The 24,786-nt window shown below is 39.5% G+C and overlaps 2 protein-coding genes across 3 annotated transcripts in view; both read left to right on the top strand.

The window, feature by feature from the left end:
- The window catches only part of pag1 (phosphoprotein membrane anchor with glycosphingolipid microdomains 1), a 47,790-nt gene extending 36,596 nt beyond the window's left edge, over positions 1 to 11,194 (top strand). The window contains exons 5-7 of the mRNA XM_017454309.3: positions 178 to 280; positions 1,262 to 1,797; positions 8,788 to 11,194. Coding sequence (XP_017309798.1) covers positions 178 to 280; positions 1,262 to 1,797; positions 8,788 to 9,096 — 948 coding nt within the window. The 3' untranslated portion in view covers positions 9,097 to 11,194. The remainder of the gene's footprint in view (positions 1 to 177; positions 281 to 1,261; positions 1,798 to 8,787) is intronic.
- A 4,158-nt stretch (positions 11,195 to 15,352) lies between these two features.
- Positions 15,353 to 24,786, top strand: part of znf704 (zinc finger protein 704) — a 63,575-nt gene continuing 54,141 nt past the window's right edge. The window contains exons 1-2 of one of the 2 annotated variants that reach the window (XM_017454308.3): positions 15,353 to 16,166; positions 22,786 to 23,003. In XM_017454308.3, the coding sequence (XP_017309797.1) occupies positions 15,996 to 16,166; positions 22,786 to 23,003 (389 nt within the window). In that variant the 5' untranslated portion in view covers positions 15,353 to 15,995. The remainder of the gene's footprint in view (positions 16,167 to 22,785; positions 23,004 to 24,786) is intronic. The other variant, XM_017454307.3, reaches the window with a different exon arrangement.

Raw genomic sequence — 24,786 nt, 5'->3', positions numbered from 1 at the left:
TTTTGCCCCACATCATATTTATTATGACATTGATGTGACCTCGTTGTATAATACTCAACCCTAGATCTTAGATTTTAGCCCACTATCAGTCGTCACTGAATATAATAATTCCTGACAATACAGATGTGTCTTGATCTGTCCTTGCTAACGAACTGTGTCTGTTCTGTCTCTGTGCAGGTGTCAGAGAAGGAAACATGTAGCCAAACAGCAGATACAGGCAGTCATGCCACTGACCTGGTGGCCAGTAGTTCCTTCAATGGGCCTCTTACAAGTGGTACAGGTAAAAAGCCTCATATGTTCAAGTTTACTGTCATATACATTATATATTAAACTATCTTTAGGCAAGTGATGATAATTGGTTATAATAACCTGTGTAACGCAATCATTTAATACAGTTACTAATGTTATTGTGGTTCTAAAGTTTTGACAAACATAGTAGGCAAAACTGTTGTTCTCTATGTGCATGTCTTGTATACCACACTATCTTACTACCAGTTAAGCATCATATTTGAGTTTTTAGGTTTCCTTTAGATTTTTTTTTAAAATCATTCAAACTTATTATCTTATTAATTTGAATGTACAGACTATTCAAGGTGCAAAACTGGTCACTGTAGCCTGCCTGTTTGTCACCCTTATTTGACAGCCAAATGTTAGGGGATCATAAAATATAAGAGCCAGTTATGTTCCAGTATGCAAATGCAGGCCGTGCAACAGTATCTTAACAGGGAAGGGGATGTGGAAGATAAAAGTGTAACTATGATTTTGATCCTTTATCTGTTGACATCTATTTAATCAGGAAACAAACTATGGCCTTCAAAACAATATTTATATTATGTTATTAGTTAAATTAGCTAGTTGCCTAGCTAGCTATATTAGTCGGCTTAAAAGAGCTAACCATATAACAGCATAGTTGTAGAGCAAACTCGTCAATAAACTGTGATGCACAGCGTGATGGATTTGATGATACGTGACGCCGCTATAGTGTTTACCATCTGCCAGCATTTATGACCTTTGTATTATAAGGTCCTCTCTCCCATTCATTCTTAATCCAAATACAACCTCATACTAAACTCAGGATTTATTTCTTTTTCCATTACAAATGCTGCTAAATTTAAAAAAAAAAAAAAAAACTTCCCTAATGTGTTAATTGGGATTATTAAAGGTTAGGCAATTATTGTGACTTAATATTGGCACTTGTCTTGTCTAAGGCTGATACTGATTCAGCAGCACACTTCATTGTCTCTGCTTGTCTCTGTGTCAGTCCTTACAGACACCGTGGACACGAGCCCACACCCTTCAGAAGAAATGGTGTCCATCCAGTCAGAGCATCGCTCTTCTAAATGCCACCAGGACCGCGAGTTACCCAGCATTCCCTGCGCCAACAGTCTGCGGGATGCGGCTGAAGCCTCTGAAGAGTGCAGAGCTGGGGACAGCACGTACGAGGTGCTGAAGGACGGAGCCTCACATGATGCTGTAGAAGACTCTCCCTATGAGACGGTAAAAGAGTTAAAGGAGGCATGCCTCACTAACGGCACACTGACCCCTGACGAGCCTCCGACTGCCAAGCCCAACGGGCACCTGAACGCCAGCCCTGGCACGCCCGACCTGTGCCCGCTGGCCGACGGCGCCGAGTACGCCTCCATCGACCTTAAGAAGAAAAGCCGCTACAGTGTAGATGCCGAGGCCCAGCGCTCAGCTGTAGAGCAACCCGTAGAGGAGGAGAATCCACCACCTATACCTGATAAAGTGCTGGATGAGAATGATAACCAAAACATCACTACGCTGCAGAATGGAGAGGTGAGGAGTACATAAGAGAGCTCTGAATTCTGAATTTTTTAATGCCAGCTTACTTCCTAAAGAGAATCCCTCAAAAACAAACAAATAAAGCAGTTGCTAATAGTTAATTTACTGTATATATAGTATAATATAATAAATATAGTGAATTTTAAAGTGCGGTGGCTTAAAGTGTCTGAAAAGAGCACTTCAAGTAATTTTGTAGTTGAACACATTTAAAAAAATAAAAAATAAAAAAATCAAGTACTTGATAGTTTTAAATGAAACAGTCTGTGCCAAATTAGTTAACAAGCAAAATTTTCCTTTTCGGCTAATTAGTACAAATGAAGCAGCTGATTAAATTAATTAATATCCTTGAATATGAAAAAAATATTTCTGAAAATGAATGAGCTTGTAAATTTACACAGCCTCAGAATAAACCTTACATAAGGGCTACATTAAGAACTCTGTGCCTAAATCATAAAGAAGCTCAAATTGCTGCTTTCTTAAACAAATAATTTTCTGAAACAAACAAAAAAAAGAGTCAATATTATAATTACTATAACATATTATTGATTTCCCAAATGGCTTCCTAATTACGGTGTGCTCACTGCAGAGAATATAACATAACGGCGTTGTTGATCCTGCACAGTTCTGCACTACATGGCCAGTAGCATGCCATTTATAATTCCTGTGACAGACACATACATTAAATATCGTCTTACTAGACGACAGTCATATTTCTTATATTTTAATGTCTTCTGACAAAAATTGCACTCACCATTCTCTCCATTTCTGTTAAGATTAAAGTATTGGCACCCTGGGCTTGGTTTTTATTTAATCATTTATTTAGCACTGGCTCAGTTTCGCTGTGCATGGCTGATTTCTGTAATTTCTACACGCACTTGCCAGAGGTTTGTTTACACTTTTCCTGTCTGACCACTGAACAAATGAGTTTTCACTACGGTTTCAGCCCCATCCCCTTTCCACACATTTCTCATGTGTTTTATTGTGTTCTGACTTGTTTAATTATGTTTAGGGTAACTGAGCCAAACGGAATTTCACTCTAATTGTACTCGGTAAGCGGTGAAAAATCGTCCTGGGATAGCAAGCCATCAGGCTGGTTTTTGTCATGCTAAAGAAAACAATTTGAGAATTTTCATTAGTACTTTAGTAATTCTAAAGGTCATAAAGTTAATGTCTCCTAAAGCTAGCTGACCCTTTTTTCTCTGCAGAGGAAAGAGCTAAAATTAGACACAGGAGGGGAACAATAGCTAGCGACTCCTGCTTAATTATGATCTTTTAGGTGGGTTGCTCTGGGTAGCTGTGCAGCCACAGCATACAAATGAAGCCATCTGTGGAGGAGAACGGACAGCTCATGCTGAGCCGCTGTTTGCTTGGAGCTCCATACCTCCATGTGCACATGCACACACACACCTCTACTCACATCTGCCCTTTGTCCTCTCTCTCTCTGTCTGTCTGTATCTCTGCTTCTTTTGACTTGGCCCGTACAGCCAATTAGTTCATCAGTAATAAAGATGAGGTGTGTACAGCAGTCAGGTTTGCCCTCTCCCACTGCACATCCAGCCCACCTGCGGCTCTTGAATTGAAAGGCAGCAATTTATTGTCACGCCATCTCACGCTCTTGTTTTCCGTCCCCCAGTACCCATATGGCCTTGGTTTAGGGTCGACTCCTCTAACTCTGTATGTACCTCAGCTCTGAGTGGGCCACTGGTGATTTGTCTCATCCGTCAAACTGCATGTATGTGTCTTGGGGATCTATTAATCTCTTGAGGATGTAATAATCACCAGATGTTGTCCAACTCATTTGGAGCCTTCTGCAGTAACTGGAGTTAGAGTACAGTCCAGCCTCAGAGCTTTATATAGATTTACAGATTGTGTGGGAACATTTTTTTTATTTAGTATCTATCTCAATAACTCAAATGTCTCCTGTACAGATGACATCCTAAATGAAAATATAAACACTAATTACTCTGCAGATTTAACCATGCGTCATTAAAGTGGGCAATGCCCCTAATCAAACAGCACATGGGCGATATTTCAGCCTTATCATTTACACTTTGTGAATGTTCTAACAGCAAAAATGCAAAGCATGCAAGTGAAAATCTTATGTGATAACATACAGTCATAATGCAATGATCTGATAGTCAGAACAATATTTACATCCTACAATTATCAGTCTATACAGGATTTTGCAGAGTTTTTGTTGATGCCTGATTTTGCTGCGTTTTTCTCCACAAAATTTGCGACGCAACATGCAGAGTTTTTTTTGTGCTTTTTTTGTGTGGAAAACTACTTGATTTTGGCGAAATTGCAATCACAGGAAATGGTTTTGTTTTGTCTTTCGCTGTGATGTTTGTTGGTAATTGAGACCTTTTAGCTGTACTCAACGCACATGAATCGAAGAGGGCTTTGGATAAATGCACGTTGTGATGCTGTCACATGATGCATCTTGGCCCAAATCTACGGTCATTTTGAAAAACTGCAAGCTCCTCCGAGATTCCTTGATTTTGCGTTAATTTCTGTGATCCCATAATCACAAACTCCTTTAGGGACTGAATTATTATACCGGTACAAGAAAGCAAAAAATCACATGCTTTCACATACACAACAAAAGCATTGCAGAGCAGTTGTGGTGTGTGATGCTTCACTTCTGGGGTAAAACTGGGTTGTAAAATAGGTCCTACGATGCCTTCTGACAATTATATGCCTTTGGAGCGGCATCTAAAAAAAATCTAAAAAATGTATTCATTTATGTAATCAACTCACTACAACTTTACTGTGGATTTACATATATAATTAAATACGGCACAAACAATCAATCTTTTTTAATGCATCCTTCAGTAAAAACATGAAACAAACAAATGTGAATGTTATTTAAACATTTTTAATATACAGGAACAAAATTCATATCGTCGACAAAAGTCCCCCGAACATCCCCCGAAAGTCCCCTTGATGTCCTATGGATGTTGAAGGGGACGTTAACAGGAAGTCCAGCAGCCATACGGGAAGTTTAGCGGACTTTCGCTGAAATGAACACATTCAGTATTGTTATGATTATTATGATTGTTATGATTATTACTGACGTCCTCAGAACGTCTGCCAGCGCGAACGTTATAAACCGGACCAAATGCGGACCTAAATGGACGTCCCCTGTGTGCTGGGACAATTAAGGTGTGGCCATGCTTTCAACCAATCACATTTGCATTTCGCATTTGGGGGAAAAAAAGCCACTTCAGGCCTTCTGTATGTTCACATGAGCATTATGTAGATTAACATTAACTCTCAACACAATGAAAACAAAATGCAATTTAATCTGGCCTCAATTTACACAGTCACATTTTTGGGTACAGCCAATCGCCGCATCGGCGTTTAAAGCATTACATTCCAAAAGGTTGTCAAAGAAATGTCTAGCTGAATTAGCATGTGTAATAAAACAGAAGAAATGAACTCTATCAACGTGCAGAGGGAGGATGGCAGATTTAGAGTCGATGGAGAACACAGGAATGTAAAAGGGGTTGGTTGCTTATCACAGGTTTTAACTAGTCTGATTTATGAGAAACTGCTATCTAATTATTTGAAGGTTGTTGCATGTTAAGGCTGTGTAATTTATGATTGATTCAATTTTAAATTACTTTCCTAGCTACATGGAACATATTCAATACCTAGACCCCTAAACAATGTACTCCTAGTTTTACCCCAGAGAGGTGAGTGTGTGACTAAATGGAAGTCTGCACACACCAGGGGTTAGGAAACAGCTGGCTTGATGGTGTGTGTGTGTGAGAGAGCTCTGCACTGCAGTGAGCACAGTATGCTCCAGGTGTCCACTGTCAGTGTAACCGCTCGACTTCTTGATAGATTAGTCAGGTAGCAGTGGGACACATGAATATACTGCCACACATCACATGTGCTGTGTACACATATACTACCCCCACCCCCCAGCCATACACATGCAACAGTAACAGTTTTAGGTTAAGTTAATTACGGATCCATCATGGCAGTATGTTGTATTGTTTAGTGTACAGCTGTGTGCTCTGCCAGCAGGAGAACATCTTAATGAGGTACGGCTCAACAGGTAATCAGCATGTAAAGGGATGTCCTTGTTTTGTTTTTGATACCCTCATAAAGACTTTCTTTGCGGGTGTTGTGTCATGCTGGGCAGGTGCACCCATCTGTCGGATATTTACTATAATAGGACTGTTGAACCAGTGTAACCACTGAGAAAACGGTCACAAAGCTGTGGAGTGCTAAAAAAACTTTCCGAAAATATCCGTTCACTAGTTGCTTCCCCTTTACTGCACACTAGCTAGCAGTCTGACCTAGCTGCCTTTTTTATGTATACAAGCGAACCGATGGGATGGTTCAGCTAGGGATGCACTGATCAACAAGGAAGAGGAATGTTACCCAGATAGCAGAGGAATTTCTGTTGTCTATAGCCTTATTCAGAATGGAATAATTTTACAATGACGTGGAGTAATGGAATTATTAGTGGAGTACCTCTGGATTTTTAGTCCCGTCCACATCCATCATGTCAATCATTTTTACAGACTGTGCGTGTCTGTGTTGAAGACAAGAGCTTGAAGCACTTTTCAGCCTGCTGCTGTGATGGATTCATTGTGTCGACACGGCAGTGAGCTGCTAAAGGGAACAACTTGCATATATGTGCTGTATATGTGCATGCATTCATAAGGCAGATGATTATGTTCGTTTATTGACATGACTGAATGTAGCATCTGATGCCACAAGGCTCTTAACCTCTTCAACACTCTGTTGTTGTAAATGTCCCATCTGTCATCTGTCTGTCAAATAATGTTGAGTCCCTTCTTTGACACAGCCAAGCATATGCTATTAGAAATATTGGTTGGATTAATCCAATATGAATGCAACAAAATTTCTGAGCTGGTGCACTTTCACTAATATGTGTCATATCAAAAACGTCCACAGCGGTAAAGTGGTTAAATCACTTCTTCACACTAATTTCATTTTGTATTAACCCGCATTAACCCTCCTATTATGCTATGGGTCAATTTGACCTATTTCCACATTTGAGATTTTTTGACTTTCCTCATTTAGGCTCATGAACTTGTATGAAAATATCTCTTCTTATGGCTTGTCTCAGACAAGCCGTGATAAAGGTTTACTGTTTTAAGCTGTTCTTTGCTGTTTTTGTGTGTGTTTAAACTGTGGAAGTCATTTTGTAACTTTTTCCCCCCAACATAATAGGAGGGTTAAGCCTGTGAAGATAACGATAAACTCAGCATGTTGAAAACTTACCTGCAAATTTCCTGCAAGAAAAATCACTACTTTTTATAGACTGTTCTTCCTCCAAGATGACCGAGGTGTTTAGTATTGACTGACTACAGGACTTCTTAATAAATAACTCGTGTATTGATCTGCTTTGTAAATATACCATATCTGTTGCCAAAAACAAAAAAAATCCGTCCATTACATATCACGAACTAGCAAATGAAATACAACACTTTAATCAGGTTAGAATGGAAAGCTGTGGCATTGATGATAAGAGATCACCCAGCTCTTTTCACCCGAGCGTGAGTGTGTTTTAAGAAGTGCTGTCCCAGCTGGGGGCGGTGCTAATTTCTGGACCAGAAATATAAACAGAAGCTCTACATGCTTCTGAGATCTACTGCTGATAATATTGTGAATCATGGTATTTCTAAGATAGAGGTTATCTATCAACTGTAGTCCAAACAAGGCCGAGCACAGTATTTGAGTGGACCAAACTGAGTACGAGGGGAAAATACTGTAGCAGAACCAATAAACGTATGAAAAATACTGGTCGTAGTTCAGTGACTTTGGTTTTCTAAACATGAACCATCATAGATTCTGTAGTAGATTTTCTGTTGCTGTTTATCCAATCACACGAACTCATTGGACCAGAGACTAGCTACAGGGCTGGAGACATTAAGTCACAGCTTTTTTCTTTTCTTTTCTTTTTTTTATTCTTCCTGTGTCAAATTCAAAACAAATATCTTGTCCATTCTGAGTCAGTGGTGCAAGACAAAAATGATAAAAGCCCGCTACAAAACAACAGTTCGTCTTATTTATAGCTGTATAAACTAAGCTATAAAGCTCATTAACTTGCACTGCATGGACAAAAGTTTGCGGACACCTGACCATCACACTCATATATGCTTTTTGAATATCCTATTCCAGATTTAGTCCCCATTTACTGTTTTAATAACCTCCAATCTTCTAGGAAGGCTTTCCACTAGATTATGGATCATGGCTGTGGGGGTTTGTCCATTCAACCCAATCACTGTATATACTGTGTAAAGTCAGTGATTTGACTACAAGAGCATTAGTGAGATCAGGCACTGATGTCGGCCGAGGAGGCCTGGGGTGCAGTTGGCATTCCAGTTTATCCCAAAGGTGTTCAGTGGGGTTGAGGTCAAGGCTCTGTGCAGACTACTTGAGATCTTCCACTCCAACCTTGGCAAACCATGTCTTCATGGAGCTTGCTTTGTGCACAGAGACACTGTCATGTGGGAACAGGTTTGGGCCTCTTAGTTTCAGTGGAGGGAAATTTGAATGCTATAGCATACAAAACAATTTCTTCCAACTTTGTGACAACTATTTAGGGAAACCCTACATATGGGTGTGATGGTCAAGTGTCCACAAACCTTTGGCCATATAGTGTAGCTCATACAATAAAAAAATATATATATAATGAATTAAATAGCTGGGAATAAATTTTAAAAGCATCATTTATATTTCAAATAAAATTGTATCTCAAATCTGGACTGTAATCTGTAATAAAATAACTGCTACATACAAACACAACTGTTGGAACAACTTTCTCAGCAATAATGGTTAATTATCCACATTATTCTGTTTCAGTTCTCATGCTGACCAAATATGCAGAATGTACAATGAATTAGAACAAGATGTTGGTGATATTACATTAAATAAATTCAGATTTTTAAACTGACTGTAGAACCAGACTGCTTATTTTCTTTTTCTGCCCCCCTGCAGTTATCGGCCCTGTACTCCACTGTAGATAAGCCAGCGAAGGAAGAGGAGAATGAACCCGACTACAGCAGTATCGGCGAGATTAGGGGCATAGTGGTGGAGTCGAGCTCCAGCGAGCTGTACGCTACGGTGAGAGACGTGTACCCCTCACCCCCTGCCGAGCAGCCTGCGGAGAACACAGACCAGGGGTACGAGACCATTAAGATTGCAAAGAGCGTACCGGACGAGGGCCAGCAGGATAACGGGCTTTTGGAGTCTGACTACGCAAATGTTGGAGAGCTGGAGCTAAATAGTGAGACGTCCCGTCTCTGACTGAGAGTCACACAATGCTTCAGCGAATCTGAGTAATGTAGCAGTGGATCAGACGGGCTTAGTTTAGCACTTATTTCCTCAGAATGACGGCACTCCAGTAAATGAAATGAATATGGGGTCACTTTTGCTGTTGGTGTAGGGGTTTAGAAAAAACTATTCAGATTTGTTGTGGCATTTAAATGTAATGATGTATTTCCACATCACAGTTCCAGCGTCCCTGGTTTGATCCTGAGCTGGGGTTAATGTCTGTGTGGAGTTACGTATACATGAAGGGTTTCCTCTGGGTTCTCTGGTTTCCTCCAACATCCCAAAAACGATGCCGGTTGGTGGATTGGCAAAGATAAATTGCTCCTAGCTGTGAATGAATGAGTGAGTGCGTGCCAGTCCATCTACCTGTGATCGACTGGCGTCCGATCCAGTTTATATTTCTGCCTAACAACTAGTGTTCCTGGGATAGGCTCTAGATCCATCCACCCTAATCCTGACCAGGATAAAGCAGTTACTAAAGATGAACGATTCTCTTGCTATAAAGAATTCTTATTATGTTACTTCTGGTTAGTTTCATGTGGATTCGGACATAGTGCAACAATCATTTAATGGAATGAAAGGCAGTGTATGTACAGAATGGTGGTATGATGTGAATATTTGGGTGCCATAATTTATTGTCACCGCAGTGCTCTCATTATGATGCTTGACACTTAGAACAGACAACCAGCAACACCGCTATAGCAAAATGCATATATTTAATTACCTCACAGCTTTTGAATCAGAGATCAACATGCAAGAAATATGCACAACATGTATAGGAAAGAAAAAGAAAAAAAAGACTACTTTCGACATATTTGCAGTCAAAACCAAGAGCTTATAGTAAGATGAGTTGATTATACAGAAATGCCAGCATGTAAGATTTAGCTGTGGCATTTATAATTTTTGACCCCTTGCTACAGAAAAACGATGCTTTTTAAAATTTTTTTTTTTTACATAAAGCAGTGATCAGACTACATGACAATAAAATTAGCTCAGTGGAAAAGGCAGTTCGCTGAATGGGAAAGGACGCTGTTCCTGAGACACGTTTGATTTTTTTTTAACGCAGACTTTATCTTGATGAATGAGGACAGGGCTTTTCTCTCTTTTGTTGGTAAAAGAGTAGTACCGTTCAGCACAGTTATAAATAATACTTACATATGTTAGGGTTTTTGTGGTACAAATGTTTTTTTTGTTTTTTTTGCTTAATCTAGTTAGCATCTTGTTAGCATGTTGGCATTTCTGGATCATGTAGATAAAAATCACCTCCTGTGGTACTTACAATCCTATTACATCAATTCATAATGCTAACAATCATAGGGGGGGAAAAGCATATCTATTGCTGATGTAGGAATTTTCTAAATTATTTGTGAAGTGAAGAATATTTTCGTGCGTGTCAAAATGAATTGTGTTCATCAATTAAGTATTGATCAGTCATATAAATTGCATTGCCATAGCTTATAGTAGGTACAGAGTCATAAATTTGTAAAGCACAAAAGGTACTCACCTTGGCACTACTACCAACATGTACAAACTTCAAATACGAAGTGCTTTTCAGGATGTATAAAACAGACACTGCATTAACTTTATTCATGACTTAACCTGTTGTACGATTTTACATACCACTTCAATAATGTGCCTGTCTTCGCTCCTCTCTCAATGAAGGCTTTAATTATGTATCTCTTTCACAGCACAAGCACAGGAGTCTGTGTGGATTTTTTTTTTTTTTTTTTTTTTTTTTTTTTTTTTTTTTTTAAGTGCTGTGGATGTTTAAAAGGAATTTAAAAGGAAGTTTATATAATGTAAAAGAGGGTCCCACAGCCTATGGTGTGATTGTGAATGGGTCCTGTTTGGTGAAAATGTTGGTACATTTTCTTGGTACAAGCTCTGTATTGTGAAGGTACATCCATTATTTAATATCACAATATAATATAATATTATCATTTGCATCCTAGTGAATTGAGTGCATTTTATTTTTTATTTTTTTTTGTAAATATGTATTACTGCATTTGTTTTGTATCATCATAATCTTTTAAAATGTCATTTGCCAATTAAATATTGCAGTCATGCTGGACTTACCAAAAGAGCTTGTGTGTGTTTTGTACATGCGTGTACACATCTATTAGTACTCATTACATAAAAAGAAATCTATGCATATAAAGAACCCACTCTCGATCAGTCATAGTAAAAGAATCACTGTATTTGAAGAGACTTGTTGCCAAGGACAGCAAATAGAAATTCTGGTAGTGTTCTTGGAAAAAAACAAACAAACACCTTTTGCATGTTTCACAGGTAATAAACTACTTTAGTGATTTTGAGAGACATGTACTTCCAAAGTTAGACACAACTGGAAAGTGTCCTCTTATCTCCTTCCACAATGCAAAAACAAGACAGCAACATTATGCTGTAGAAATTTTTACCATGTCTACACTAACAGTATTTACTGCTCAGTGCTTGTTTGAATGTTGTGGGCAGTGATGTGTTTCAGGCATTACTGTTTTCCATTAAAAAGCAGGGCATAAAAATGCATCTTATTCCCCATGGTACCAAATCCATCCTCTTTAGTACATTCAGAGAATGGCTTTACCATTTTATAAAAATCCTGTGGTTGTAGGATCAAATTACAGAAAGAAAAATCATTGAATCTCAATATTTACTGCATATGTTTTATTATATCCAGGATACTGATGTGCCACAGAAGGAATTTTGCTATTTGCCATCTTTAAGCGAGCATCATGTTTGCAAATGCTATCACCAGAGGTGCTATGAAGGGAGAGGTACGGGACGAGTCCCTAATTAGATTGGGGGCCTAGGGAGCTTAAAATTGTCTAGTAGATGAAAATTCTCCGGGGGTGGTGGGTCACCAGGATTACTATTGGCCCCCCTGGCCATCACTGTTCCACAAACTGTACGTATATTGCTTTTTTTTTGTGAACAGTGCATACGTTTCAGTCCCTCCAGGATTTCGCAATTTTGCGGTCATAGAGATTAACATAAGACCAAGTGCATGCGACAATATTCTGAGGAGCTTCCAATTATTTAAAATGACCACAGATTTTCCACAGGTTTGGGCCAAGATGTGTCATGTGACGTCATCACAACGCACATTCAGCCAAAGCTCTTTGATTCACGTGCGTCGAACGTGAATACAGCTAAAAGGTCTCATTTACAAACAAACATCGCTGCGAAACACCGTGCAAAACAATGTTGTGCAACTGCAGTTTTGCCAATGCAAGTAGTTTTCAGCAAAAAAAGCACAAAAAACTCCGCAAATTGCATCGCAAACTTTGAAAAAAGCCGCAGCAAAATCAAGCATTTTTGGCTGCAACAATCACAAAAGAATGCAACGAAATCCTGTGATTTATAGGTGATATATATGATGCTGAGAGTCTCACCAAGTGAAAAATAGAAACATCTTGATGATGTTCTTATGTTTCTTATGTTTATTCTGATGCTGTTCTGGTGACTTATATTCCAGTCACTACAAGCCTGATGGAACACGAGGCCAATTTCGTGAAAAGACGATCTGTTCACAAGTACACTGTTCAGATAAGGCATATGCAAATTATTTAACTCATTTGACTAATTTTACTTGACTTGCATAAAACAATATGCAGTTAAAACCCGGTCAATTACATTTTTCAGTTTTCGGCCGTTCACAGAAAACACCGCACGCAATCTCCATAATAATTTCAATCCTCACCATTTTGTCCTCAATGCCTACCAATACCTTCTGTTACGCCAAAACATGACAATACATGTAACACTGACCTACATACAGATTCTGCAGATGACCATCAGTGTATGATCACAGGCCTGGACACCAGATGGCCTGACTCAATGCAGAATATTTTAGGAGTCTGTGTAATGTGTTATTTCAGGAATGAATTACACTAGAAAATGTATTAGTAGGAGGGTTACAACGGTCAGTTCGTTTTTGATGATCCAGGACCTTGAGACATACTGTTTTTAAAGTGACCCAAAGCATAACCAGAGTGAAGACTATGATGAGTTTTGGTATCATCCAGGCACAATTTAATTTGGTTTCACAATGAACATTTATCTCACTGATAAAGTGAAAACATTATATAAAACAGAGATACAATAAAGTACCTCATGGAGATCTTTTTGAAATCGTTCCATACAAGTGTCATCCCTTGATCAGACAGCCAGGATAATATAAACTCTTAAGTCATGCAAAGAATAGGGCCATCTGTCATCCAAACCTATCATCATACGATGATGGTCAAAAATCATCAGCAAAATGCAACTAAATATGTATTAAGTGCTGGCATACTTATATTACTGTCCTTATTGGCAAGCCTACTAGATAGAACAGTAAGAATTGATATATTTGTTTTATTGTGTTGAAGTGTTGATGTGTCAGATGTGTTAGTGTACATCACCGCAGAACTCTAACCAGGAGCATCACTGCAGGGGGAAAAATAGTGGAACTTATTATTGAGGGCTCCTAAGTGGAAGACACCCACAAGGGGTCTGAGCTAATATCTAAGCGTTTTTAGAGACAGAAAGGGGGCCAACAGAGACTCCATCTGCACAGGAACTAGAAATGTGTGGAACGACCCCCAGCTTCAATATTCCAGCAGTCAAATCGATAGACAGCTGAGGTAATGTAAAATGGCTGAACATTGTCAGAGGTTGTGGATATCCTGCCACATAATATTGTGTACAGTTTATGCTAATATTAAAAGCATAAGGGTGGCACAGTTGCGTATAAGGTACTGTTGTCTTACAGCTCTGGGGTCCCCTGTTTAAGCTCATATTACTGTCTGTGCAGAGTTTCACTAGTTCTCCTGGTGTCTGCATGGGCTTCCTCTGGGTTATCTAGTTTCCTCCAACCTCCCAAAAAACATGCCAGGAAGTGAACTGGCTATGCTACATTGCCTCTAGATATGAATAAGTGTGTGCCTGGATCTCTTCCTGAATGGATTCCCATTTTGTGCCATGAGTTCTCAGGACAGGCTCAAGATCCACTGTGACCCTCACCAGAATAAAAAAATCACTTACTGACAACGAATGAATGATTCGAACCCTAAGCAATCCTAAAATCCATATATACGCATCATGCACACTGTTAGTGCAGGATAACTGCTACTAGACTTTGCACAGTTTTTTGTGATTGTTGCGGCCAAAAATGTTTGATTTGCTGCGGCTTTATTAAAAAGTTGCAATACAATTTTCTGAGGTTTTTTTTGTGCTTTTTTGCGGAATAATACTTGATTTGGCGAATTGCACAAAAAAATTTTCAAGTGCTTTCGAAGTGATGTTTGTTGGTAAAGGAAACCATTTTAGCTGAACTCACATTCGACGCACATGAATCGAAGGGGGCTTTGGATAAATGCGCATTGTGATGACGTCACATGATGCTTCTTGGCACAAATCTGCAGAAACTCTCCAGCAATTTTGAAAAATTACAAGCGCCTCAGAATACTGCAGAATTTTCTTGATTTCGCGTTAATTTCTGCGATCGCAAAATCCTGCAGGGACTGCGCTACACCTCGAATAAAGCTCAGTTTACTATACAGTGTGTTCCGTGCTAATTTGCCTGCCACTCTTCTGTCAGTTCAGAAAGCTGCCCCTCTTGCACTAGCACTCAGCACATGGCTGTGTTTTGGAGGCTTTGTAGGGACTGAATGAAGGTAAGTTTGTATTACTTTCTCGATTGTTGGTTTTTTAAAACAGCTAGATTTCAATTAAATCACTAGAAGTGCTGACTATAGTGTACCTTTAGACAAATGTTTATATATATATATATATATATATATATATATATATATATATATATATATATAAAATTATATTATCAAATAAGCTATTGACTGGACACTTTATAATAATATGCCTGTTGAAAAGCACTGCAAATATAGTGGTTCCATGCCATACACACCTTCTCTATCCAGAACGTGTTTCGTGTCGTTTCGCCCTCCCTTCCACGGCATTTCGTCATTGTTTTGAACATTTTTTAAGCATTTTTTTTCTCTGTGCTTGCATGCAAAAACCGTACGATTGAGTAGTCATGTGGATGCATGCGATTTGAGACTTACCCTAAACAGTATGCCAGGGTTACATCCGGGAACTCTCCAGTATACCCTCGCGCACGAGGTTTTGAATAACACTAGCAATAAGGTAGGGTTCCGTGGAGCGCGGTCTGGTTGGAAAGCGGCCCATATTTCAGGAGGGAAGATGATGCGAGGAGGAGAGGAGAGCTGCAAGACGCGGAGGCGTGTACGCTGCTAGCCAATAGGAGCGCAGATCCCGGCACATGTTTACAGCGCGCGCTCCGCCGGTAGAGGCTGCAGGCTCGGGGAAGGAAGACCGGTACGGAACGGAGTTGCACTTGATTCATTCCGGATTTAGGCGACAGGCATCTGGGCTACTGCTCGGTGTCTTGGTGAAATCGTTTTATTCAGGGGTCCTAACTCGGTTCTTTATATATAATCAGTTTCCGGGTTTGCGTTGTTGAATTTCTACGAGGTGTTCCGTCCGAGGCGCGCGCGCCGTGCCGTGTTTTGTGCACGCCTCCGCGAGGAAAACAAACAACCCGACTGAAAAAAAGGTCCTCGCCGGTCGGACAGCAAGAGATCCGTGTGTCCGACCTACATGTAGCATGATATCTAAGCTTTGTTTAGGCGATTAAATATGCATTTTTTTGACATCCTGATTAAACGGTGGAACGCGCGCGACTGAGCCTGAAATGTCTGAAAATGCATTATCGGGCTTGTTACGCATTTGCAGAGCTCGCGCCGTTACAGGTCTGTCATTTTGATTTCGACGTTTTTCATTTGTAAAGGACGGGGTTTTGTTTTGTTTTGTTTTTTGTTTGGAGATTTTAGAAATCCGTGTTCGATCGAGTCATGCACGCCCGGCGCCTGGTGAAGCGCTCACTGATCGGTAGCCGCGTGTACGCGCCCGGCTCGGGAGCGGCGGCGGGGGAGGCGGGAGAGCGCGAGAACAGAGACGCACCGGTACCGAGCGGACACCCAGAGGAAGAAGCTGTCAAAGGAGCAAGGAAGCCGAGCTTGAAGGTGTGTGAGTGTGTGAGTGCGCGCGCGCGTGCGCGTGCGCTGCAGAAGCGAGCTTGTTTTTGTTTTTGTTTTTGTTTTGAAGCCCATCGCCTGCTATGTCGGTCATCATAATCACCGGTTCTGCTGAACACTAACAGTGAGCGTGCATGTTGTTTACAGTGCACGGAGCTGTTAAATGCGCATTAGATGTTCATATCACATGCATGCTTCATGCATAATGTGTAATACGTGCATAATATGAAACCTGGTTATTGCAGCACGGACATGCGCGTTGTTTTTGTTTGACCTGTTGTGGCGCATAAGCATGGCGAAACTAACCCGCTCTGCAGCATTCTGCACACTGGCGGAAGCGAGAGAGAGTGAGAGAGAGAGAGAGAGCGAGCGAGCGAGCGCGAGCCAGCAAGCGCGCGAGTGTGTGTGTGCATGTATTGGTTCATGATAACCTCCTTTCTGTCCTCCCTCCTCCCTCCCTAACCGGCTGTTTATATATTTCTTTATTGGCCGATACTCCTATCTAATCCATTGTTGCTGCATTCTGCATGCACTGTGGTCATGGTTTAATCACCTGTTTACAATAAATTAACCATGGCTACAAAAAAAAACATGGCCAAGTTATCCATTATCTGTAATTCATTATTCACTCTGGATAAGATGGTGCTTCATTTTGACTTGATATCTAAACAAAGCTTTTTTTTTCTTTTTTCAATTACCTCACTTCAATGACGTCAGTCAGCTTCAATTAGAAGTTTCATAAAAACACAGATGATGAAAATATCCAAATAAAAATAGCTTCCAGCAGAACAGGACAGCAACATAAGCTGTTGTGCATCTGTCCGTGACTGAAAGATGTTTTCAAATTTATTGGATGATCTGGAAGAATGGACGTGCCTACGGTATATGTGGTGTTTGTGTATTATTGTCTGGGCGGTATTGTTCCACCCTGAGCAAACCAGCGATTTAGTGTTAAGTAGTAAGATAGTTGCTCAGGCCTTGCATTCAAGTGCGACTATCTCCGTTACGTCTCATTCAGAGGGCCAAAAAAGTTCGTGCAAACAAGGAGTTTGTGTTTGGAGGATATGAAGCTCAGGTGGGGCAGATCACCGCTGAGCACTTGGCGAAATAAAGTTTCTCAGATGGGACAAGTGTTGACTCTGTGGTCCTTGGCACAGTGCCAGGATTCCTAATGGTGCCCTATTCAGCTTGAGGGAATGCCACTTGTTGACTTGTTTTAGGGAGGGGCTTTATAAGCATGAGCTCTGAGGACAAAGACTGGACAAAGAATGTTTTCTTCTATCCATTTCTCTAATGTTATTTAATGGTTCGAGTGCAGTGACGCTTTCTGTGGCACTGTGTGATACAAAGCTGGGTGCCGTCCCTGTATCACGGTGTCCTGCATAGATTCGCTCATGATTGATGACTGATCGTTCTGAGACATGCAGTAGAGGTGCTCTTGGTGTTTGCTACAGTCCTTGAAGTGCTTTTAAAGGCTGATTAACTATAGATCGTAACCCAGGACACGGCTCGACTCAGGAGGAGAAATAGACGTCTAGCTGCAAGTTTCAAGTGGTTCTTTGTTTTAGCAGAGCATGAGCAGGGAACATGGTGATCACTGACTGGGGTAAATCTGTTTTTCCCCCTAGTGAAGTGTAATACAGTAGCTGTGCAGCATGTGAGCTCCTATACAGTAAGCACAGATACAAGGCACAGAGTGGGGGATGTTTTCCTTGTGTTTAATCCAATCAAATAATGGAACCCTCGTGCTGCTCTCCAATCCAATTAATTTTATAGAATTATGATATGTTTAATTTGATTGAAACCCCCAAAGACTTTGGAGGAACGCGATGTGTCCGTGCACACTGGCTTATGAATTGCTTAATTTAAAAATAAACTAATTATAACCCATAGGCATGTTTGTTTCACAGAGCATGTCACCCTGAGAATAGCTGCTAAAAGCACACATGTCCATCAGAGTAAGATAATAGATATGTAATGTACTAAATACAATGTACTGAAATGAAATGTGAATTGAAACAATACTTTGGAATACTGTTCAGGGCATACAAGACTAAGAGGCAGGGCGGCATACGAAAGGTCATGACATTATTAAGTATCATTTTGCCAAATCTGTGAAGGGTGAAGGATAATTTATTCAAATGTGAAACATATGAATGTACAATATAATGTCTGTTTCTGGCAACATAATTCTTCTAACTTTGTGCAGTAGAGTAATTCACCTGTTTTTAACTTTGAATAGAAATAACAGTGCATGATGAACAGGGGGAAGTAAAGCTGATTGTGATAGTAAGCAGGTTTCTAGTGAGAGGCTGCTAAGGGAATGGCTGTTTATAACACTTATGAAAGTGATACAGAAAAACAGGAACTAACTTGTTTCAGGGATGTTGCACAACATTAAATGTAATTATAAATGTATAAAAATTGTCAGCATTGACAAATTGCTGTGGTATAAGAGGAATGAAACACTCTGGGATGTTCTAAAATAGGAAAATAGTGAACTTGAGGGTGGTACCAGTAACTCCACTGTTAAACTTGACTGTAACACTATGCCGTTGTTGATTATTTTTTCCAATAATGGCATATCTCAAAGTGTTGTATTCTTTAAATCATACTCTTTTTAAATGTTGTTGGTTTGGCCAGAGATATAATAACTTCACTATTACTCACTGATTAAATGTTAAAATCTATGTTTGTACCAGTTGTTTCATTTTCCCGCATTTTCTTTTTTGAATACCTCCATTTTTGTAAATATTGAATATAAACATTTCAGAATTGTTTTTCATAATAAAGCTGCATTCATTTGTTATGCTGTTATTATAGCTGTTAGATGTTATCATGGCTCGCGCATCTGCCGTTTGTAAAATGTTTTGATGTGACATTTTTGCCATGCATGCATTTGACCCAACCTTAATGAGGAACTTGCTTAGTTTAATTATAGAAAATAATGTGCCATCTGATGGGAAACTGTTGTACATTAATAAAGCAGTTTGTTGCAGTTTCATGTGATTAGTTGCTTTGTTTCTGTGTGATGATTTCGGTTGTTGTTAATTGTGTGGAGTTGACTTAGGCTATGTCTATGTTAATCCGGATAAATTTGAAAACACACCTTTTTTTCTCTCTCTCTCTACGTTTTGGCTTTCCAGCCACACCGAGATGGTGTTTTTGTCCAGCGAAAACGGAGCTTTTCGAAAAGGCTTTCCCGAGTGGGTACATTTGAAAACAGCTTTCACGTTGTAGTGTGAACCGAGAAAATGCAGATATTCAAAATTGATGCTGTATTTTTAGTCACGTGACGCAGTCCCATTCAAGTCAAAATAAATAGAGATCGACCGATAATCGGTTTTACCGATATTTTTCCTGATATTTAAGCATTTTTCCATAATCGGATATTGGTTTTGTAATATCGGCTCTACCGATAAATGGTGCCATCGTGTGGACATTTTGAGAAATGTCTTTTCTTAGATTTATTAGAATTATATTTTTAAATTTTCTGTTTGTTTACCTCATTGAAGCTTTTATTAAAAAAAAAAGACACTTTATTAACACAGCACTTATTTTTTGCACTCTTCAGACCCCTCTATGTATTGGTGTATAAATAAGAGTTGTTTTTGTTTTGTATGCAAGGAGGAAGTTGAAATTGACAAAATTGTTGTAATTAAACCGGTTTGTTCAGTTCTTAGTTCAACAACAATGTTGCTATGATTGTGTTAAAAACGGAAGTAAAACAATGAATAAATATTAGTTCTGCATATCGTTATTGGGGACATAGACATGCAAATAATCGGTATCGGTTGTAAAAAAAAAATCAATATCGGTCGATCTCTCTCTAAAAATAGACAAGACGGTGGACGATGTTGCACTGCACTTGTTGTGCCTGCTATCCAGTTTGATAACTTTGTTAAAGATTCATGCACCTTTGTACAACCTTCACATTCGTTGTTAAATAAAGGGCTGATGGACACGACGCAGACCGAAGCTTCTTACACAGGCGCAGTATGGGGATGTGAGCGTCTTTAGATGTTTTAATCTGGCATTTTTAGTAAAGGTTGAAATCGCCGGTGTAGACTAAGAGCATTTTAAAATGAAAATGCAGCTTTCAGATCTGTCTGGATTAATGTGGTGTTTGGTTTTTGTCACCTTTAATGGTTAGAGATGGAAAAGTCATACTGAATCCAAATAAAAGAAAACGTTGCACAGAACAATTACAAAAAGTCAGGTTCATTTTACAAGTCAGCTGCAAAATCTTTCATGTGCTCAGCTTTCTTTTTTTTTTATAATTTTTTTTTTCTGCATTTTGGCCTCCCATGAACGCAAAAACATTGTTTTGGGGTCACTGATAATGAAGCATTTTGAAAACACCCTCAAAGATGAAAAAAACCCCCCCTCCATTTTCACTGATTTCCTGTGGACAGGAAAAATGTATGTTTTCTTGAAAACCCCGATGTCACACCCGTTGCATATATGCATTATGTTATGAATACTAGTGCTTTGTTTCTAACGTCTGGTTGTTAGTTTATGGTCCGTAATTTCTTATTTGATGATTAAATGTCTCTTAGTTTTTTTCTTACTCCTTTGCATTATCACCACCTACTGGGCTGGTGTGCTAATTGTTTTTTGTCTTTTCACGTGGATGGGGTTATTCTTGAAAATGCTGTTCATGTGGACAGAAATTTTGAATATAGAGGTGTCAGATATCCGTATACACATGCACTTAATGCTTACATTATATGCACAGAGTAATTGAATACCTAGCTAGTGGCAGATGATAATCAGTATGTTGTGTTGTTTGTATTGAGCATCTCTTCAGCATGTTGTAGTCAAGATGAATTGTAGTGATATATATATATATATATATATATATATATATATATATATATATATATATATATATATATATATATATATATATATAGCATACGAATACAGCATGAATGGAGGAGAGCAGGCCAGTTCGTCTGCGTATAAACATGGCCACCAGGGATTTCTGTGCAATAGAGGAAGTGCTAGTGCAAACGGCTTGAATTTTCCTGTGTGAGATGTACAGAGATCTGCACATATCCTCTACACCAGGGTGTCCAGTCTTTGTAGATAAGACTACACACTCCTTCTCCTCACCATACAAACTGAACGGAAACATCTTGATCCAGATTGTGGTGCCAGTCTGAATATGGATGCAGTTATTAAATACGAACAGGAAAATCGTTGTTGTGTGTTTGTGTCGGTTTCATATTTGCAAACAGACTGCAGGTGGTATTGCATGCCACCATTGATGTAAATAAGACTCTTCTGATCCTTGGCACCAGTCATAGGTGAGAATGTTTATGTGCCTTTTTCCACTGCTCAAAGTACCAGACATTTTGTTACCAGAGAACTGAAAATATGCTTTTTCATTGGCCACCAGTCCAGTACCAAAGCGTCCAGGTTTTTTGCATGGTTTTTGGTAACAGGTGACGGTGCTCAGAGGTGGAACTGGCACAACTGTACCTTCCTGATTGACTGTGTGTAATCTTATACAAAAAGGTTATTAGGAATAAACAGATAATGTGGATCCTTGTTTTTTTTTTCCCACTGCCTTACTGAACTTCAAGATGATAACATGTCTATACAAACTGGCCCACAATTCACAAAATTGCTTGTGAATTTATTTGTAGAGCTACTGCTTCATATTGCCTACACAGAGCATGCATTGTGCACAGCGTAGAGTCTCTCTGCTTCATCGTTCTTCATCTTTATTAATTGAAAATCTTATTATAAAGAAATGTCAATGAAAGGACCCTATTTTCACTTGCAGCAGCACTGTAACTTTGTCCCAGCTTTGTAGTAGATTCACACAAAAAATAAACAACCCTGAAGTAAATCTTGCCAGAAATTTCCACAGGGTGCTTATTCGAGACCATTTATGAACTCGTGTAACTGAGGTTGAATAGAGTTGAATGTAATTATAGTCTTCAAATTGCTATTTGTTATTATAATTTGTGCAAATTGTTTTTTTCCAGTGGTTCCAGGATATAGTGGTTGGATTCATCTAAAAAATAAAATCAAACAAACAACAACAACAAAAATCATATTTTAGGTTAGGCCACACCCACTTCCAGTTCATATCTGAATGCAGATACAGATTGACCTCTAGTATAAAGTATTACACAACACCAAACACTCAGACAAACACTGGTGTTGTGTTGATGTTTGTGTTCTCAGAAGCCTCATTTTACTGTTTTATTTCTCAGCCTGCATACATCTGTAATATCTAAAAATAAATAATAATAATAATTTAACATACATGCACAATCAAGCATTTTTACTGCCAAACAGAAAAACTTTCTGATGATCTGATTGTCTGACTTCATAGAGTTTTCTACCGAATCAGTAACATCCTTACAATGTTAGTTGTATTTAGTCATATTTAAATCATATTTATTATCAACAATTAGTTGATTAGTTGTTGTGCAGATTCTCGCTTTTACTGTCATCGTGCTGACCGTTCCATTCGTCGGTGGGAAATCAACCGGTTCTGGTTTTTGAACATATATGGGGGGAAAACCAGTTGTAGAAGAATGTTTTTCCTGCAATCAGTGGGCTGTGTTTATGTGTTTGCTCTTGGCAGAGTTTGTGCAACGGCGGGCAGCGTGACGTGCCAGCACAGGGTCAGAACGGTGGCACACAGAAAAGCGAGAATACAAACGGGGTGGAGGAGCTGCGGGCGCCGGAGCACAGACGAGCAGGCCGGACGCTAGACATGGAGAAGGACAACACGCGGTCTGTGTCGCTGCTCGAGCAGAAACGCAAAGTCGTCTCGTCCAGCATTGACGTACCACATGCCAGGTAGGACTGCAGTACATAAGCAGCGACACACACTGGCAGAAATAAAAAACTGTCAGTGACAAGCTGGTGTGAGTGTGTGTGTGTGTGTGCGTGTGTGTGTGTGTGTGTGTGTGCATGTGTGTGTGTGTGTGTGCGTGTGAGTGAGTGTGTGTGTAGGTGGTGTTGTGCTTTTTTTCAGCTTTCATCTTCCTAGAGTGTATTAGGTGGATTGAAATATTAGAAATAAGAGACAATATTTAGTCATTATTACTCATATAATTTGTCCAATATAAAGACATGTTTTACACATACAGCAAAGCCACATCTTATGGGGATTTATGGATTTAAAGAGCTCTCTCGTAGGAATTACTGTTACTGCATGGGACTCACAGAATATCAAAGAATCACAGTCTTTAAAATCTTAGACTATACGGTAAACATTATATTTGTTATACATACAGTATATTATGCATATTGGTTCGGTTTCCAGCAGAAAGATAATCTCTATATTTGTGACTGAAAATCATCACGAATCCTTATTGCATACATTTTTATAAATACCCACATCTACATCTACCCACATCTCAAGAGACCTTTGAATGACATGTTACTCTATGCGATTATTTTTAGGATGCTCTATGTGCTGAGACACAGTAGCCTCTGTACTTGGTTTATAATAACAAAATATTATAATCTAGAGGAAATAATGTTATAGAGGATATTCTAAATACAAATTCCCAGCAGACAACCCTGTGTTATAAACAGCACCTCGGTCTAAACATTCAAAACCCAACTTGTGTAACACGAAGGAATCCATCCAGCCATCCATAAATTTTGCATACCGCTTATCCTACACAGGGTCACGGGGCAGCCTGCAGCCTATCTTGGAAACGCGGGGTACAAGGTGGGGGACACCCTGGAAGGTGTCCTCCACACATGGATTCACACACGACACATAATTTGGAAATTCCAATCAGCCTACAGTGTATGTATTTGGTCTGGTGGAGGAAACTGGAGTACTCGGAGGAAACCTCCGAAGCATGGGGAGAACATGCAAACTCTGTGCACACAGGGTGGAAGCGGGATTCGAACCCCCAACCCCGGAGGTGTGAGGCAAACATGCTAACCACTGAATTATTTTGTATTTTACTCCTTACTTAATAGTTAGACAAGTCGATCTATTTAATGTACTGGACAACTTTAATGCTCCTCTGAACTAGCATCTACAACAGAGCAGTTATCAATCTCATAGTGTTAACTATTTTTAAGCCAAGTGGCCCATTTTCAGACTTTGTGTCTGGCAGGTCAGGCCGCATCATTCCTGCTGTTCACTCCCATGTTTCGTTTGGCTAGCAGTCCATAATAACATGTCATTAAGTTGATGATCTTTCCCAGAGCAATTTTGAAGTGCATTTTGTGGATGTGTGTGTGTGTCCCCTGATTCTCAGAACCATTTCAGCTCATTCATTCTGCCATATTCAGAATTTACCAGAGATGATTTGGCTTTTGCCGGACAGCAGAAATCTTTAAAAATATGTATACAGAAGCTGTTGTAGTGTTTCAGACACGGTTTTGGACGGTTTACAGCACTATATCCCAATTTCCCACATGGGTTATTGTGGTTTTCTGCTGGCAGAAAACATCGAGCAAACACAGATTGAGTAATGAATACTGTGCCTCTCCTGTTTATGTCTTGTTTCTCTTTTTAAACCTCTCTCATGTGTGTGTAGAGATCTAAGTTCTAGAGAACAGAACACTTAGTGCTTCTCACATGGATATTGATAAATATGTGGTCCTGGACTCT

This window comes from Ictalurus punctatus, chromosome 24 (assembly GCF_001660625.3).
Source record: "Ictalurus punctatus breed USDA103 chromosome 24, Coco_2.0, whole genome shotgun sequence".
Lineage (NCBI taxonomy): Eukaryota > Metazoa > Chordata > Actinopteri > Siluriformes > Ictaluridae > Ictalurus > Ictalurus punctatus.
The sequence above is the reverse complement of the archived record's forward strand: the minus strand, read 5'-3'. Positions and strand labels throughout refer to the sequence as shown.